At 39.5% G+C, this 17,908-nt stretch overlaps 1 protein-coding gene across 1 annotated transcript in view; it reads left to right on the top strand.

The window, feature by feature from the left end:
• Positions 1–232: 232 nt before the first annotated feature.
• Positions 233–17,908, top strand: part of mmp28 (matrix metallopeptidase 28) — a 39,533-nt gene continuing 21,857 nt past the window's right edge. The window contains exons 1-3 of the mRNA XM_036556714.1: positions 233–388; positions 7,249–7,325; positions 10,734–10,921. Coding sequence (XP_036412607.1) covers positions 233–388; positions 7,249–7,325; positions 10,734–10,921 — 421 coding nt within the window. The remainder of the gene's footprint in view (positions 389–7,248; positions 7,326–10,733; positions 10,922–17,908) is intronic.

Below are 17,908 nucleotides of genomic sequence, written 5' to 3'. Positions count from 1 at the left end.
GAGACTCAGAGTCGACTCCGGAGAACACGAGTCGTTCCTCACTCCGTTTAGGACCCGTCTGGCTGGAAGGCCGATGGTCACGCCTGTGAGGCGGTTCCCTCCCTCGCGCGCTTAAATCCCTGAGAGTGCACAGCTCGCGCTGAAGGGAGACAGGCAGCAGTATGAAAGAGCTGGAAGAGGAGCTCAGTCTGAAGGTCTTCAGCTGTCTGTCAGTGGAAGCTGCAGCTCTGTGATGGCTCAGGACTGTCCTCTGCTCCTCCTGAAGGCAGACACTCTTAGGCTGCTCCTGTCTCTCTCTCTGTCTCTCTCTCTGTCTTTGTCTCTGTTTGTGAGCACAGCTGGAAGTTCTCCTCTCTTAAACCGGCACCTTCAGCCAGCAGAAGCGGAGGTGAGCATCACATTTAATGCTCATTATTTTACTGCAGGGATGTACAGTCTTAAAAAAGATGGTTCTTTAGTAAAGGCAACGGTCCTATTTAAAACCTGGAGTTATATATATAACCACTTCATGCTTAAATGGTTCTCTACATGGTGAAATGATTCTTCAGATTGTGTTATATATGATTCTGTGTAGCTCCTAAAAGGGTTCTGCTATTGTTACAATGTCAATCTTGTAACAATAGAACAACACTTTTTGGTGCTACGGAGAATCATTTTCAAAAAGTTTCTATACAGTCTTAAAAAAGATGGTTCTTCAAGGGTTCTTTAGTAAAGAAAATGGTTCTACATAGAACTGTGAACACTTTTTCATGGTAAAATGGTTCTTCAGATTGATGGAGAATGTGCTGTAGAACCTTTTTTGAAAAGGGTTCTATAGAGCACCAAAAACAAAGGTTTTTCTGTTTTTAAATGTTTTTAATATTTTATATATTTTTTAAATATATTACTTTATCATTAGTTGTATTTGTATTGTATTTTTATTTGTACTTCTATTTATACTTTCATTATTATTATTATTATTATGTATATTTTGTAACAAGCTTGTCATTAAACCCTTTTTGGTTCTTTATAGAACCTTATACAGCCCATCTCCATCAATCTGAAGAACGATTTCACAATGCAAAAAGCCATTAAAGCATGCAAATGGTTCTATATAGGAATTGTGGTTCTAAATAGAACCATTCCTTTTGCTAAAAAAACCCTTGGAGGACCAATGTTTTTAAGAGTGAAGCTGGAACATTTAGAATGGGCTGACCAGGTAAAACCCAGAGGTGTTATACACACTGCTGGGAACGATGGATGGATGGATTTTAGTCACTCATGTTAACTTGAAGAAAAACATTCACAGACAAGTTATATAATTATTAATTCCAGGTTGCATTCACTACAAGTTATATGTGAGTGATTAGAAAGCTCAGCTCTGTATAAGAGAACCTACAACACCCCTGTATTCAGCTGTAAAAAGTGACTGGGTAGCAGGATAAATGATTATAGATGACTTATTTTTAGTAGTTACTCATCTTACCTTTAATAGCCGACTTCATAATGTAGCTCTCAGAGCAGCAGTGCTGAAGTGACCCACATGCTTCAAAAGATGGTTCTTTAAAGGCTCTTTAGTAAAGACAGTGGTTCTATACAGATCCATGCCCACTCACAAATTCATGCTTAAATGATTCCTTGCATGGTGAAACTGTAATCCTACATAGAACCTGTTCACAGTGGTTCTATATAACATCAAAAAGTGTTCTAGTGTATACAAGCTTGACATCATAACAATAGCAGAACCCTTTTTGGTGCTATAAGAGTGCAGTGCACATTAACTCACCTGTTTGCTGAGCTAATCACCCAATCACAGCAAGATGCGCTGATTATTAAATGCAGCATTATTGTCTTATAATTGATTAGTAATGATCCTGATATTTAGCATAAGTGATGCTTTATTGACGATGACTGAGTGGGGTCAGCCATCGCTTGGCTACGCCTCTGCTTTATTGTTTGTTTGTTTTAAAGGTATCATATATAAGATTAACTCTTTTTAAGCTTTTTGGAGTACAAAAAAATCTACACCCTTATAAAAGGGGTTCTTCATTAAAACTGTTGTTACTGTGCCTTTAAGACTGATGCAAATGAGCCTGCTCTTATTGGCTGTATTGCGTCTTATTCAAAATGCAGTCTGGCCTGAAAGACTCCTTATAAGTTCAGTGTGAGTGGGCGGGGCTAAGCTGCTGTTGGCCGAATAGGCGGATATACACCGATGAGGCATAACATTATGACCACCTCTTTGTTTCTACACTTATTGTCCATTTTATCATATATAGGTGCACTTTGTAGTTCTACAATTACAGACTGTAGTCCATCTGTTTCTCTACATACTTTGTTAGCCCCCTTTTACCCTGTTCTTCAGTGGTCAGGACCCCCATGGACCCTCACAGAGCAGGTACTATTTGGGTGGTGGATCATTCTCAGCACTGCAATAACACTGATGTGGTGGTGGTGTGTTGCGCTGGTGCGAGTGGATCAGACACAGCAGTGCTGCTGGAGTTTTTAAACACTGTGTCCACTCACTGTCCACTCTATTAGACACTCCTATCTTGTCAGTCCACCTTGTAGATGTAAAGTCAGAGACGATAGCTCATCTGCTGCTGCACAGTTTGTGTTGGTCATCCTCTAGTCCTTCATCAGTGGTCACAGGACGCTGCCCACAGGACGCTGTTGGCTGGATATTTTTGGCTGGTCGACTATTTTCAGTCTGAGACTATCCACTCAGACCAGCGCAACACACACTAACACACCACCACCACGTCAGTGTTACGGCAGTGCTGAGAATGATCCACCACCCAAATTGTACCTGCTCTGTGAGGGTCCATGGGGGTCCTGACCACTGAAAAACAGGGCAAAAGGGGCTAACGAAGTATGCAGAGAAACAGATGGACTACAGTCTGTAATTGTAGAACTACAAAGTGCACCTATATAGTAAGTGGAGCTGATAAAATGGACATCACAAAAACAATGAATTTAAATCTGGTTGGCAGCTCAGCTTCTATATGTGGACTCGGGAGTGAACTGTACATTTTACGAGTTTAACAATGTTTACGTACTAAATCAGACTCTTTTCTGAACCCCTTAAATTCCCAGAGCCCACCCGTCAGGCCCAAAGTTTATTACACACGTCTGTAAGCAGCCAGTTTGCATTGAAGTCCCTGTAGTTACTGAATAATAAGCCTCAGTATGGAATAAGCCTGAGATTTTAAGGGGTTAAAAAATGAGGAGAGTTGTTTTTTTATGATTTGGACCCTTTAATGTTGGTCTGTATTGGAAACACTTGCAGCTAATGACTAGTCTTTGGGTACAGCCCATTTCTGGAGGCATGTATTGTCCTGCAGCGGCCTCCAGCAGCATGACACACCCTGTACTGGGGAGAATGAGCTTTTCTCGTGGTCAGGAACACATAAACGGGAGACCGTTTAAAAAGTAAAATTAACTTTTTAACACAGTGCCATTTCTGTTGTGGTTAGTCTGGTACCACGTCACTCTCTTGCTGCTCAGTAATTATGATGATACCCCTGTCCAAAAATACTAGGACTTTATCTGTAATGTAAAGATTTAAGTTCAGTATTAAACACTCTACTTGACTGTTCATTTCTCCAAATTGTAATAATTAAATAAGGTCAGATGCTACAGACAATAATGATAAGTTTAAGTTTTGGATTAATTACACCTACATATGTCTACTCTCTTTTTTTCTTTTTTTTTTTAATCCTCGGGCCAGCGATCCTCGGCCACCCCGTCACCCCCCTTTTTACGGGGACATTCATTTTTCTTTTTCGTTTCACTATTAGTGTCACAACTCATTGTTTATTAATAATCATACAGATATAAGGTGACGTGCTACCCCAACCACACACAACCCCCCCACCCCCCGGCCACCCATCCCACCCCTTCGATTGGAAGAAAAGACAGAGATACCTGAGAGACAAGGCAGACGATAGACAAACTGGACAGGACAAACAAGAACATTTAACAAAACAATACCATAAACAAGGTACCTATTGTTTTTTGTGGGTTTTAACATTTTCTAAAAGACTTTAAAAAGATAAATCAGCTTGTCAGTATATTGTAAAAATTGTGACCAGATTTCCTTGGAAGGTTTTATGTTATTTTTAAAATTTGCTGTGAGTCTTTCCAAGTTGCAGTGATCCATAAGGAGGTTATGCCAATGCTTTGTTGAGATTTTGGTTCTGTCCTTCCAGTTCAGCAGCATAACTTTTTTGGCAATGGTAAATGATATTAGTGTATTAATATAATATATATTAATATATCACTGCTGTCCGAAGAAAACATTTTTCAGTTTTTGACCTAATTTGAAAATGCCTCTTGCCGTTTACATTGTGTCTAAATTTCATGATGAACGGACCAAAAGAAACAGCCAGAAATGATTAGGAAATTAGTCTGGTTCTTTTGACTTTGAATTAGAGTATGTTTTTTCCTTCTTCTGTAAAGTTACCATTTTGGAAATATGAGATTTTTTCTTCAGACAGTAGTGAAATATACCTTTGTCTGCTCTTCAATTGCAATCATAAAAATGTCAAAACTCGATTCACGTTCACTCAAATCGAGTTGTATTTTTCCAACAGTTAGCATCTTTAATGATGGCTTGGCTCTGCCCACTCAGCACAACCACATCATGTCAGACATCACTGAAAAGCTTGTTTCCTGTAGAATCTCAATAGAAATCCATTTACACTGTATGGCCAAAAGTTTGTGGACACGGGCTCATCCAATATTTCTTTTAAATTCAAAAGAATTCAAAAGAATTAAAGCCTCTACTCTTCTGAAAGGCTTTACACTAGATGTTGGAACATTGCTGTAAGGATTTGATCGAGCATTAGTGAGGTCAGGTACTGATGTTGGATGGTCAGTTCTGGATCACTCCAACTCAGGTATTGGATGGAGCTCCATCACTCCAGAGAACACAGTTCCACTGCTCCACAGCCCAATGCTGGGGGGGCTTTATATCCCTCTAGACCACGTTTGACATTGATCATAGTGACCTTAGGCTCATGTGCAGCTGCTCCAGGGTGTCCCACTCTACTGGTCAGTGCTTTTCTATGGAGATTAAACAAGATGTGTGTGTATTTGAACCCCTTAATTCACTAATAAGAAGGTGTGTCCACAAACTTTTGGACATATAATGTATGTTTGTGTCCTTTGCTCTAGCTACATTCCCACAAATGCTGAGTGTTTTCTGGGAAATGTAGTTCTGAGGCTGATTCTTAAAAGTGCTTTTTTCTCAACATCAGCTTTTCAAAAATCTACATTCAGGAAACTTATTATGTTCATTTCTTTCCCTGTTCTAAAGAACATTACAGAAGAATTTCTTAATTTATTGCTCATATTGCTGGAAACGTATTACATTATGTTCTAAAGAATGTTTTTTTTTATAATAATAGTGCATTGATTAAATAATAAAACAAAGATTTCAGTAACCTGTTGTGTAAAATCCTCTCTCTCTGAAGCATCTCTTTAAAATTACATATAAACATTTAATTCATCTTATTAAATGTTCACCATCATCATCATCTGTAACACTGACATTGCAAAAATATCTGGAAGAATATTAATAATCAACTGGCAAAGATTAATGATGTCTACTGTTTTAGAAAATCACTCTATTCACCTTTAGTGCTTCACCTTAATGCATTTATTTCAAGGCAAACTTTAATTTATGCATGAAATTAATTAGAAAAGCCCTAATATTATACAATGACACATATGAATGTTATCCTTACATAGCTGCTGTCATTTGATTAGTCACAAGCACATGTTCTCCATGTACTAGAACTTCATCTCAGCCTGGGAAACCTGTACGTCTCTAATGATGATGCCGTTTGTCTTGGATTTCTCCCTCCGTCCTTTTGCACAGCTGTAATCACACTAGCATGTGTTGATGCCATGACCAGGAGCAACTTCTCCAGCTACTATTACCTCCTCCTACTCTGCACATATGGGTGGTCTGGAAGTTCATACACCTTGGTCACCGAAGGCAATATGGAGTTTACATGAAAAGACATGCCTCTAAGGCACGGAAAGAAAAATGCTGCATTCCTCGTAAAAGAAGTCAAAGAAGATATTAAACATGTTATTGTTTGCGTGCATGGAGGGAGTTCAGGGAGTTCTGGATTTTCCCCCATGAAGCAGGCTGCACATACTTTTGTGGCTTTTTATGCTCTCTGGGCATTGAGACGATAGCCAGACACTATATCTATGGGAAAATGCCAAGTTTTCTGGTGAAGTCAGAACGAGGTTGATGCAGTTCGCCTCCTCCTTGCTTTATTTTTTCTGAAATGAAGGGTATTAATAGTGACTTTGCCCTGCTTAACTGCAGTAACAGCCTCTACTCTTCTGGAAGGCTTTACACTAGATGTTGGAACATTGCTGTGAGGATTTGATTGAGCATTAGTGAGGTCAGGTACTGATGTTGGATGGTCAGTTCTGGATCACTCCAGCTCATCCCAAAGGTACTGGATGGAGCTCCATCACTCCAGAGAACACAGTTCCACTGCTCCACAGCCCAATGCTGGGGGCTTTATGAAATATATATACACAATATATATTGATGGTCGCTATACTGTGTCATTCACAGATTAAGGGATATTCAGTCCGTGCATATAAGTTTGAACACAGTTGATTTTCTAAGGGAAAGTAAGTAACGCATTCTCTACAGGGAACATGCTTAAATATGAATTTCTCTGCTAATTTTAGTGCACAAGTTTTTCTTTGCTGGAAAAAAATGCATATAAAAAATATAAATGTGCCTCAACCTTTGCAAAAAGCCTTTTTCTAATGTGTGAAATTCAGCAAATATACAGTAACTCTGCATTAAAATGTGCAGAAGTGTGTCTCTGTAGAGGATGAGAATCAACAAATACATTGAATTTGACCAAGGGCGCACAAACCTTTGCATATGGCTGTATGCCATCATACGCATTTTAGCATGAACGTGTTTTTAAATTAAAAAAAAAAACAAAAAAAAGCCATTGCACAATGCAAATTATTGTTCATCATATCATCAATATATCAATATAACAATATATCAGTTCATCCCTAATCCTACAGAATATTATTAATGGTTGTGGAGTGATGTAGTGAAGATCTCACAGGGGGCTGCGAGCTGAGAAACAGCATATGATTTTGAATATACACATTCATACGTACAGTATTGGTCTGGATCAGTGTACTTAGGTTCATTTGAAGCTCCTGAGTAAACAGGCATTGGAGTTTAAAAGTGCACCCTGTGTTCCTGTGCAGGGATTCCTCGAGAGATACGGCTACTTGCATGATGAGGAGCACACGCACAGTGCAAATGAGGTCAAGTCAGCTGTCAGGTAACATCATCATTTCACTCAGTTCATATAAGTACATACATATCGAATCAAACCCAGGCCATTCTTGCTGTGAGGCGACAGTGCTACCCACCGTGCCGCCCCATATAAGTACAGTCGTTTGCAAAAGTTTAGGTCAAATTTGATGTTTTGTTGATGTTCTAAGTGTAAATAAGTGAACACATCCTCTAGAGAGACACACTTCTGCACACTTTAATGCACAATTACTGTTTATTTGTTTATTAATGTTTCTTATAACAATCTAATAATGTAAAAACATATAATGTGACCTGTGCAAAAGATATGGCACATTTTATATGCCATGTTTTACCAATAAATAGACATTGTGCACTAAAATCTACAGAAAAATGCCATATTTCAGTGTGCTGTCTGTAGAGGATGTGCTAACTTGTGGTCACTTAGAAAATCAACAAAACATTTCATTTGACTGGGGGGTGTTTACACTTTTGTATACAAGTGAAAATTATATCAAATCAAATGTAAATCGTAAAGAAATGCCGTCGGCTTTATGTTGAAGTCCTTGCATTGCAGATGTAGTTAATGGTTAGGACTAATACACAGTAAACAAATTTGAGGTCTTAACTTAAAAAAGTAAAAAATAATTAGTTCATTAAACTTCGAATAGCAAGTTAACAGACCATGTTCTGTGTTTTATGCCCTTTCAACTTCAATTGTTTGAAGTTCAAACAACTTTTTTTATTTTTTAGGGCAGCCCAGCAACTAACTTTTTACTTTTTTGCTTTTTCTTTGGGTCAACAGCTCATCTTTGAGAGTCTACGTACCAGAACTGGTCTATTCTCATATAATTATAAGCCATGTAGCTGCTGTACAGTGTGATCACTCTCCTAATGCTGTCTGCAGGGACACCTCCTCTCAGGTGTGTCCATGGTGTTGAGAATACCTGAACACCGTGGACACATTTCACTTTTCCGAATGGCTTCAATTCTGCAGGTGTTTGGACACACATCGCTTTCCAGAATGGTTTTAATACACATGAGCATGTTTTCTTTCCAGTCACTTCTTTTTAATGTCTTCCTTTTTTTATTACAATGTACAGAAGCACCAACTGAACTGTACTTTCAGTACAGTTCAAACTGTACAAACTGCACTGTAGTTTCATGATGAGTGGACAAAAGCAAATAGTTAGGAAAACTAGGAATAAACCCGTTTTACACTCACTTACATTCAGAGTTCTTTTTTCCTTCCTTAAGGTTTTATTCCAACAGTGATGATATTAAAGGGCCCATAATGTGGAAAACCGACTGTTCCTTCACTGCCTTTCTAAATAAAACAGTTTGATGTAGCCTGTTGTTAAATTTTCTAAATGTACTGTCCTCAGTCTGTACAGCCCGTTAAATAAATTGCTTTTGTGATGTCACGAAAACCAGCACATTTACATATGTTCGCCTTTTCAGTCTATATCAGTTTAGCCCCGCCCACTCACACGGAAATTAAAAGATATAATGTTTCCTCCTTATGAATGTAGTTATGTTATAACTGAAGTTTGGGGGGAGGAGCATGGCTGAAACCCCTCCTTCTTCCAATCTAATGCCCTATAAATTCACATCCTTACCTTCTGTTCCCGTGACAAAGCGTTCGTGCATAAAACCTCACAAATATCGTAAGTGGACCTCAGAGGAAAGCTGTAGGATTTGGGCTTTTTAAAGATTAGCCAGGTTCATTTAGAGGGAAATATCTGCTTTTTTTATTAAAATGAAAAATAACTGCTATAAAAAAGCTAAGCTGCCCTCAGACACTCATGACAGTGTAGACATGTCTCTCTCTCTCTCTCTCTCTCTCTCTCTCTCTCTCTCTCTCTCTTTCTCTCTCTCTCTCTCTCTCCTCTTTACACTAAACACTGCATAAGGCCAGCGTGTTTACGTTGGCCCACAGCGTTGTAATCTAATGACTATTATTTACGCTGGAACCTCCATGATTAGCCGCGGTGGACGCGTCTGCAGGGGAGGCCATTCATTCATTGCCTCAGATTAGGAAAGACCCCCCACCCCAGGCTACACTGCTGTGAAATCATGTGCTCCTGCCCAGCCTGCTGCTTTTGCATGGAGATTAGATCTGAACTGTTGCAACTCTTCTGTGCACATAGGAGAATTTCAGCTGATATGATTGCTTTTACATTTCCCGAGTCAGGAGTTTCTCAACTGCTCTTAAGACGGTTCACTGATTGCACATGTGCTTTATTAGTAGTGAATGGGATCACTTGTGATTTTTTACTATTCTGTATGTGTTATTACCTCTCCTCATTAAATTGATAGTATAACACCTTTTTAGAACCTTTTTAGGACCTCAACACAGGGAAAATAGCACCGCTGTCACAGCACAATAATGCACACATGAACTGAAATGTGGTATGCATTCAAATCATTTCTGTTTTATACAAACTGATTGATTGAAAATCAAATGATAATGGATATATGCATATTTTCAGAGCCTTTGACTTTGCAGTCACCGACCACAGGATCTCTCCCAGCTTGATACGCTGTACAGCATACACGATGACCCACTCTTTAGACATCATTTTAGGATTTTAATGCATGTAATAATATAAAGATGAGACATTTTCAGACATTTTCTGATCTTTTTAAAATCTATTTTAGGACTTTATAAGGCTTGTGATATATTAAGCTGCTGTCTGTAAATGTATCTCTTGTACTGCTGCTGTTATGGTTTATATATAAATTTCACATTTCATTTACTCTGTGCTTATATTATTTCAGTTAAAGAAGAATTCAATCAATTTCTCAAAAATTCCTCCATAATTCAGTGTGTGTGATGTAAACAGAGTGATTCAGAGTGGTTTGGTGTGAAATGGTTCAGATGTTTTTACAGTGGTGGTGATAGGAACCAGGGGTCGCCACCAGTGAACCTACACGAGTCTTCTGAGTTTATAAGGAATGTTGATGATGGGAAAATCTGAAATAATATGTTTTCTTTGGGGACTATTTTGCCTTACAGCGCCCTGCTTGTATTTAAAAAATTACATTTTGTTCCAAAACCTTCTCAAAACAAGCACCGTATTCATAACCATTTCATGTAATAACTGTCTGTGAGGGAGCTTTTAGAGGTGGACGTCTGGTTCCTATCACCACCACTGTGAACAATTCTGACTCGGTAAGTTTCTCTAGAACAGAGCGTTTCACACCAAACTACTCTGAACGACTCTGTTTACATCTTAACCGTTTAATTATGCAGGAATTTAGAAAATTTGGTGGAATTAATTGCATTTTATATGGTTTATATCTTGGCACTTGTACTGTGTGGTCAGTAAATGTCCTTATCTTGTATATTATTGGAGGAATATTGTTTTGTTCCACTCCCTACATGTAGATGGTTCTCCTTCTTGATCTCGATCTTGATTTTTATCTTGTTCAGGGAGTTCCAGTGGCTGTCCCACCTGCCTGTCACTGGACAGTTGGACAGCGCCACCCTGGTGAAGATGGCCTCGCCGCGCTGCGGGGTGAATGACAGGGGTAGTCACGAAGGCTGGGCACAAAGGGTCAACACCATTTTCACTGGCCGGAGCCGGCAGGACCTACGCAGGAAGCGTTACACTCGGCCAGGTCTGTTAAAGCCACTGCATACAACATACTGTGTGTCCGAAAGTTTATAGATATGAGCGTTTCTTCTGAAATGAAGGGTATTAATAGTGGGTTTGTGCTGCAGTAACAGCCTCTACTCTTCTGGGAAGGCTTTACACTAGATGTTGGAACATTGCTGTGAGGATTTGATTGAGGATTAGTGAGGTCAGGTACTGATTAGATTGGATGGTCAGTTCTGAATCACTCCAACTCATCCCAAATGTATGGGATGGAGCTCCATCACTCCAGAGAACACAGTTCCACTGCTCCACAGCCCAATGCTGGGGGGCTTTATACCTCTCTAGCCCACGCTTGGCATTGAGCATGGAGACCTAAGGCTCATGTGCAGCTGCTCCAGAGTATCCCACTTTATTTGCCAGTGCTTTTCTATGGAGATTATACAGTGGGTGACCTTACAGAAGGAGTGTCTGGATACTTTTGGACATCTAGTGTAAAGCCTTCCCAGAAGAGTAGAGGCCGTTTCTGCAGCAAAGGAGGACAAACTCACCATTAACACCTTTCATTTCAAAATGGAACTGCATGCCTTAATCATCACACACTCTCCTCAAAGCTTGTGGAGATGTTCTCTAATAGACATGTGGTCTATTAGTGTGGTTTCTGATACTGTATGACACACTGTTATCAATAAACATGGATTAAATTACATTAGCATAGCTAAAAGAAAAAGTGGGCAGGCCAACTTGGAAGGCTGAGGAAAAGAAGGCAGAGCTTAGCGGAGATCTTAATCATTTTGATTGGTCATAATACAGACTCATGGAAAACAAAACACATTTCATTATTTAAAAAAAATCAGCATAATAAATATTTTCCCCCTTCGACTGGGTGGGCTTGTGACCAATCTGGGGAAGCCCAGGCCTACACATGGCCACACCCCTTTTATGAGTGTTTTTTTGGTTAAAGGAAAGATCCAATATCCCATTACACACAGTTCAAGACCTCATGTCAAGGACTGAAATCCTGTAGTTCTTATTACATAACTGATAAAATATTTTTAGATGTTTCTGGTATTTTGTCCACCCTCAAATATACTAGTTATCGCTCAGTGTTATGATGTCAGACCACAAAACTAACAGGCGATGTTTTTTCAAACTTCTACCACTTTTTACTAACCTTAGGGATGCACGATTATGTCAGAATCGCATCGTTATTGGCAGAAAAAATTATCGTTATCAGACAGATGTTCGGATTTGGCCGATATTTCAAACCGATATTTCATGGCGTATCAGTTGTACTCTGGAAGAGCAGAAGATTTAAGCGACACTGAGTTACTTTGCTCAAATATCTGCATTTTATCAATTTTACTGCATTTGCACAGTTGTGTGCAAAAGTTTGGGTGCCCTTGTCAAATGACGTTTTTGTTGGTTTTCTAAGTGAAAATAAGTTAATGCGTCCTCCACAGAGAACACACTTATGCACTTTTAATACTGTTTATTTGCTGGATTAAATACATTGGAGGAGAAAAACAAAACATAAAATGTGGCCTGTGCAAAAGTTATGGCACATTTTATGTTTTATGGTTCTATTTTGTTCAAATATGTTCAACTCAGCTAATACATAGAAACTGTGCACTAAAATGCCATATGTTTATGTTTCTTCTTTGTCGAGGACGTGTTGGATGTATGATTGTCACTGCAGAAATCTGCAGAACGTTATTTGTCCAAGAGTTGACAAAGTAATTCAGACGCAGGTTCCTCCATCACCAGTTGTCGTTTAATGAAGTCTAAAGGAAATGCACTGCAACAACGGCAGGGTGTGTCTCATTGTAAAAGCTGATGACTAACATCATGAGGAGGAGTAATTACTACCCACACTCAACAAAGAGGACACACTCCCATACCTGCAGGGCCCGAAATCACTCAGCAGCCCCTGTAGCTCACCTGCACTTCTCAACGACCTGCACTGAGTCCATAAAACACGGCTTCTACAAGAGTCCCTGTGATTCAGAACGAATTCGTCCAACGTGTTCTATCTACTTTAAGTACAAGCAGCATATTTACATGGCAAATACACTGTTAATACCTGGATAGTGTACTAAAACTGCTATAAGCAACTAGATTTAAACTGTTATAATGGTAGCTGGGCATTAGAAGTTGGCAGTGTGACAGTGTCATATCACAAAACTCTTTTCTGAGCATGTCACGGAGAAATAGCCAGTTAAATGGCAATTCTAATGATGATTCGCCAATAAAAAACCTTTTTAATATAGGTTTAGACTTAGTTTGCGTCTGGGAAACTGACCCATAGTCCCTCAAACGCAGCACACATCTACAGATTACAAATACAAAGAAATAGAGTAGGTTCAGTTGTGAACCTGGCAGAAAAACTGCAGCACTGTGCGTCTGATAAACAGTAAAAACTGTAAATTCCACCCTGTCACTCTTGGAGTTTGTAATACAGCAGGAATGCAGCAGCAGCAGCAGCGCGAGTTTGTTCATATTCATGTCAGTACCTGATAACAACCATCTGTTTTCACTGCGAAACAAGCCTTATTTGGGATGTACATGTTAAATGTCCTTGAAAACGTTAGTAAACCTATAAGTCCAAGAGATCAAAACTGTCCTTGCTCTGTCTGGCTGTGTAGGATGGTCCTTTTTCTCCTCCATCACTCAACGGAGGGCAACGGGGGCCTCTGTTAGCTGACAAAGCAGAATTAGCAGTTAGTGTTCTCCTCCAAGCGTGTTGAGCTCCAGTGACGTTGCTTTAGCTGCAGTTTGAAACGATGTGGTGGAGCTTCACGTGTCTTGGAGGAAGATCGTGACAGCCTTCGTCCTCCCAGCTTGACAGCATTGTGTGATAGGAGGAGACTCAGCTAATGGGTTAGATTAGATGTGACTAAATTGGGGAGAAAATTGGAAAGATCCAATATCATATCACATACAGTTCAAGACCACATGTCAAGAAGGACTGAAATCCTGTACTTCTTATTACATACCTGATAAAATATTCTTAGGTGTGTCCAATATTTTGTCCACCCTCAAATATATTAGTTATCACTCAGTTTTATGATGTCAGACCACAAAACTAACAGGCAATGTTTTTTTCAGACTGTTACCACTTTTTACTAACCTTAGGGATGCACAATTATATCGGAAACACATCGGTACTGGCAGAAAAGATTATCGTTATCAGACAGATGTTCGGATTTGGCCGATATTTCAAACCGATATTTCATGGCGTATCAATTGTACTCTGGAAGAGCAGAAGATTTAAGCGACACTGAGTTACTTTGCTCAAATATCTGCATTTTATCAATTTTACTGCATTTGCACAGTTGTGTGCAAAAGTTTGGGCGCCCTTGTCAAATGACATTTTTGTTGGTTTTCTAAGTGAAAATAAGTTAATGCATCCTCCACAGAGAACACACTTATGCACTTTTAATGCTGTTTATTTGCTGAATTAAACACGTCAGAGAAAAAAAACGAAATATAAAATGTGGCCTGTGCAAAAAGTTATGGCACATTTTATGTTTCTGTTTTTTCCAATTTGTTCAACTCAGCTAATACATAAAACTGTGCACTAAAATGCCATATGTTTATGTTTCTTCTCTGTAGAGGATGTGTTGGATTGGGGAGAAAATTGGGTAAAAAAAAAAATTCCAAGCTAGTCATTAGGCTAGTTAAGCGGCAACCAAATTTTGCAATTCTGCTCTTTATTACTAGTTTAATTACAGTTTTGTGACCAAATTAAAGCTGAAAATATCCTACAACCACAACGTTTACTAAACTGTGCTTTATTATGTTCTTTAATTTTGCAAAGGTTGACTCAGCTCACACACTATTCTCTTGCATCCACATTTAAATTTCCCACCCAGTTTAACCTTTTGCTGAGGTTATTTTCCACACATTTACCCAAATAGGACTCTGATCCTGGCACAGGCCCACTCGCCATTTTATGCTGTATGCTGTGTTCAGCTTGAATATTGGTTGCTGTAGTTCACAGATTATGATGAAGTTCATGTTTAAAATCATGATCCATGAGGCCTTTTTAAAGCACCTGCCCCTCTACTGGTCTCTGCTCGGCCCTGTCCGCTCTGCACTTGAGATCGTGTGGAAGCTCCAGCACTAAATGGAAAGCACACCCTGTGTTATCGAGAAGGAATTTCTCATGTGTTGTGGGAATTTGACCGTGGCTCCTGTTCATATTTACAGAGCCAGCATTCCATCATCTTCGTCCAGGATAAGTGGAGCGGGCAGTGCTTGCTCTGTGTGTTTCTGTGAGTTTCCATGCTGGACACGTTTGGAGGGGTTTGAAGGTAAAGCGCAGTCCGTGAGCAGTCGGTAATCGGTAAGAAGTGAAAGCATGGAGCCAGAAATACTCTTCAAACGAACTCAAGGAGCAGATAAAATTAAGAACAGCACAAATATTATAACATCAAAACCCCGGAATAAACTTGGCATGCATGCATAGTGAGACGTCATAACCTCTACATTTCATAGTATTATCCTTCAGTCCTTCACTACTCCTGCTCCTCATCTTCCTCAGTGTGAGAATGTTCAGCAGTTCTTTTTATTGCCTTTATATATGAATTTAATTAATAATTTATAAATAATCACATAGGTACTGATTGAAAAGCCTCATTGCCTTTAAAATTTGTAACACATATTTTAAAGGTCTAAATCAGTAAAAAAGAGTGTTTAGTTCTTGGAAATGTAATAAAAAGTACAAATATTCAATTACAAATACAAATCTTCAAAAGATTTACTTGGTGGTATCGGTATGTACAGCTGCCAGTGGACCCGGTCCACTTGTCCTTGATGATGATGGTGTGATTGCAGACAGCTAAACCAACTATGGAGTTTCTCACAGCCAAAAGGTGGAATGTTCTCGACTGGCCAGAGCCTCTGAAACAAGCTGGAACTGAAAAGAGCCACATTACAAGCCTGGCTAGGCATCAGCAGGAATTTGGGAAATGTCTGTGAGTCATAAACTTCAGGTAGTCGTCAGCCGCAAAACCAAAAGCAGCACTAAACCTGACAGGTTTATTTATGATTATGTTAATTTGCCTATTTGCATTTACATGTTGCACAGCAGCCATAAAGTCCCCTCCTGTGCTTCGTTTTTCTTCAATAACTTTGATGGAATATATTTTGACGTAAATGTGTGTTATTTACAAAATCAGAAGCAAACTGGATTTTGTGCGCAAGCAGTTCAGCATTTCTAAAAGTGTTATTGTGTTTAACTGCTGTGTGTTTATTGTGTCAGATGTGCAGCATTGTTGATATGAAGAGAGCTGCAGGGTCCATTTTATCTCAGCACTTTGTGGAGAGGTGTTAATAGTTTTTCACAGCAGAGGGTTCTCACCCCTCCGCTTTCGCCCCTCATTGCTCGCTAGCAGCTCAACACAGAGCTACATTTCACACACAGTGTCCCAGCTCATCTGAAAACAGAGTTACAGCACAAAATGTAATATTTAGAATTATTTAAATTCTAAATATTGGAGCCGATTACGCTTCTGCTGATGGAACAGCCACCAAGGGGTTTGAAGAAACAGGCTATACCTGATATTTTGCTTTTTAAGCTCATAGTTAGTAGCTGGGTTTCAGTCCACATGTTTGTAAGTATATTTTGACATCGATTAAAATGACTTGATTGAGCCGAATATAAAATATAAAATCCCCAAAACATGCTCAGAAGAAACACATTTGCGGAATAAATAAGGACAATGTTAATAGAATGAAGTCCTGTCCAGCTGTTCATTAGTGGACTAATGAAGTGGTCAGCTGTCTAGCAGTGGACTAATGAAGAAATTAAAATGACCTTTATTTGATCAAAGAGGACAGTCAGTTTGTGCTCTTACAGTGTGAAATGCAGCCAGAAAACAGCAAAGACAAGTGGCCCACCTTTAAAGACTTCTCTCTAAACTTGCTCCATATTTCTGTATTTTTGTTTTTATGAACGAATTGTAGAAACACACACACACACATACACACACACGCATACACACACACACACACACACACACACACACACACAAACATACACCATCATTACAAGCATTTTTGACTCTGTAATTGCTTCCATGAGGGAAGTCATGGAATGTTTTCTGATTCAACATGCTCTCTCTCTCTCTCTCTCTCTCTCACTCTCTTTGCGCTCCCTGAGGGTTTGCGTTAAGTGCTGCGGTTAGATTACAGCCAAACTGCCCCAAGAATTCCCTCGTTTGGCCTGGAAACGGCTTCGGTCTGTTACCACAGCATCTGTTTATGACACTTAAGCTCATGTTAGGTACACCAGGGGTGTGTTCACACGCTCGTTGTGCTTTATTCATGTTTAAAATTCATTCTGCAAAATTCGTTCATTGCATTCAGCCACAAGAGCATTAGTGAGGTCAGGCACTGATGTTGGATGGTCAGTTCTGGATCACTCCAACTCATCCCAAAGGTATTGGATGGAGCTCCATCACTCCAGAGAACACAGCTCTACTGCTCCACAGCCCAATGCTGGGGGGCTTTATACCCCTCTAGCCTATGCTTGGCTTTATTATGCAAGCTGTGTGATTAGATACATTATAAAGGAGGAGGAGACAGTTGTCTGCTTGAAAAATGAATGGGAAAGCTTTTCAGCCTCAACATGGGGTTTATTTACTGGGAAAGTCCTGCCCTTCAGTAAAAAGAGCCAGTCAGCTTGCTGGTAAAGCCACGAGTGTGAAAAGCCCTCTGTTATTGTGAAAATATGTGCATACACAGTAGCCAGAATGACATGTTTTTTGTGTTTTGTTTTGGTGAAATGCGCTAAAAATTTTTGATATTTCAGATTTTGTCAAGATTTTTGTCAGAAACATTAATGTGTCTTTTAGTTTTGGGTTTAAAGGTCTCTCCCCATTCAGCGATATAGAAGTCTGGTCTTGTATGAGTGAAAGTAACTGCCCAGTGGCATTGCCAAGATGGCTGCTGAGTGGACACACTTTCTTATAAGGACTTTGGCACAATTGAACACCTGTGCCAGCAG

The sequence above is a fragment of the Colossoma macropomum genome, unplaced genomic scaffold, assembly GCF_904425465.1.
Source record: "Colossoma macropomum unplaced genomic scaffold, Colossoma_macropomum, whole genome shotgun sequence".
In the NCBI taxonomy this organism is placed as follows: Eukaryota; Metazoa; Chordata; class Actinopteri; order Characiformes; family Serrasalmidae; genus Colossoma; species Colossoma macropomum.
The sequence above is the reverse complement of the archived record's forward strand: the minus strand, read 5'-3'. Positions and strand labels throughout refer to the sequence as shown.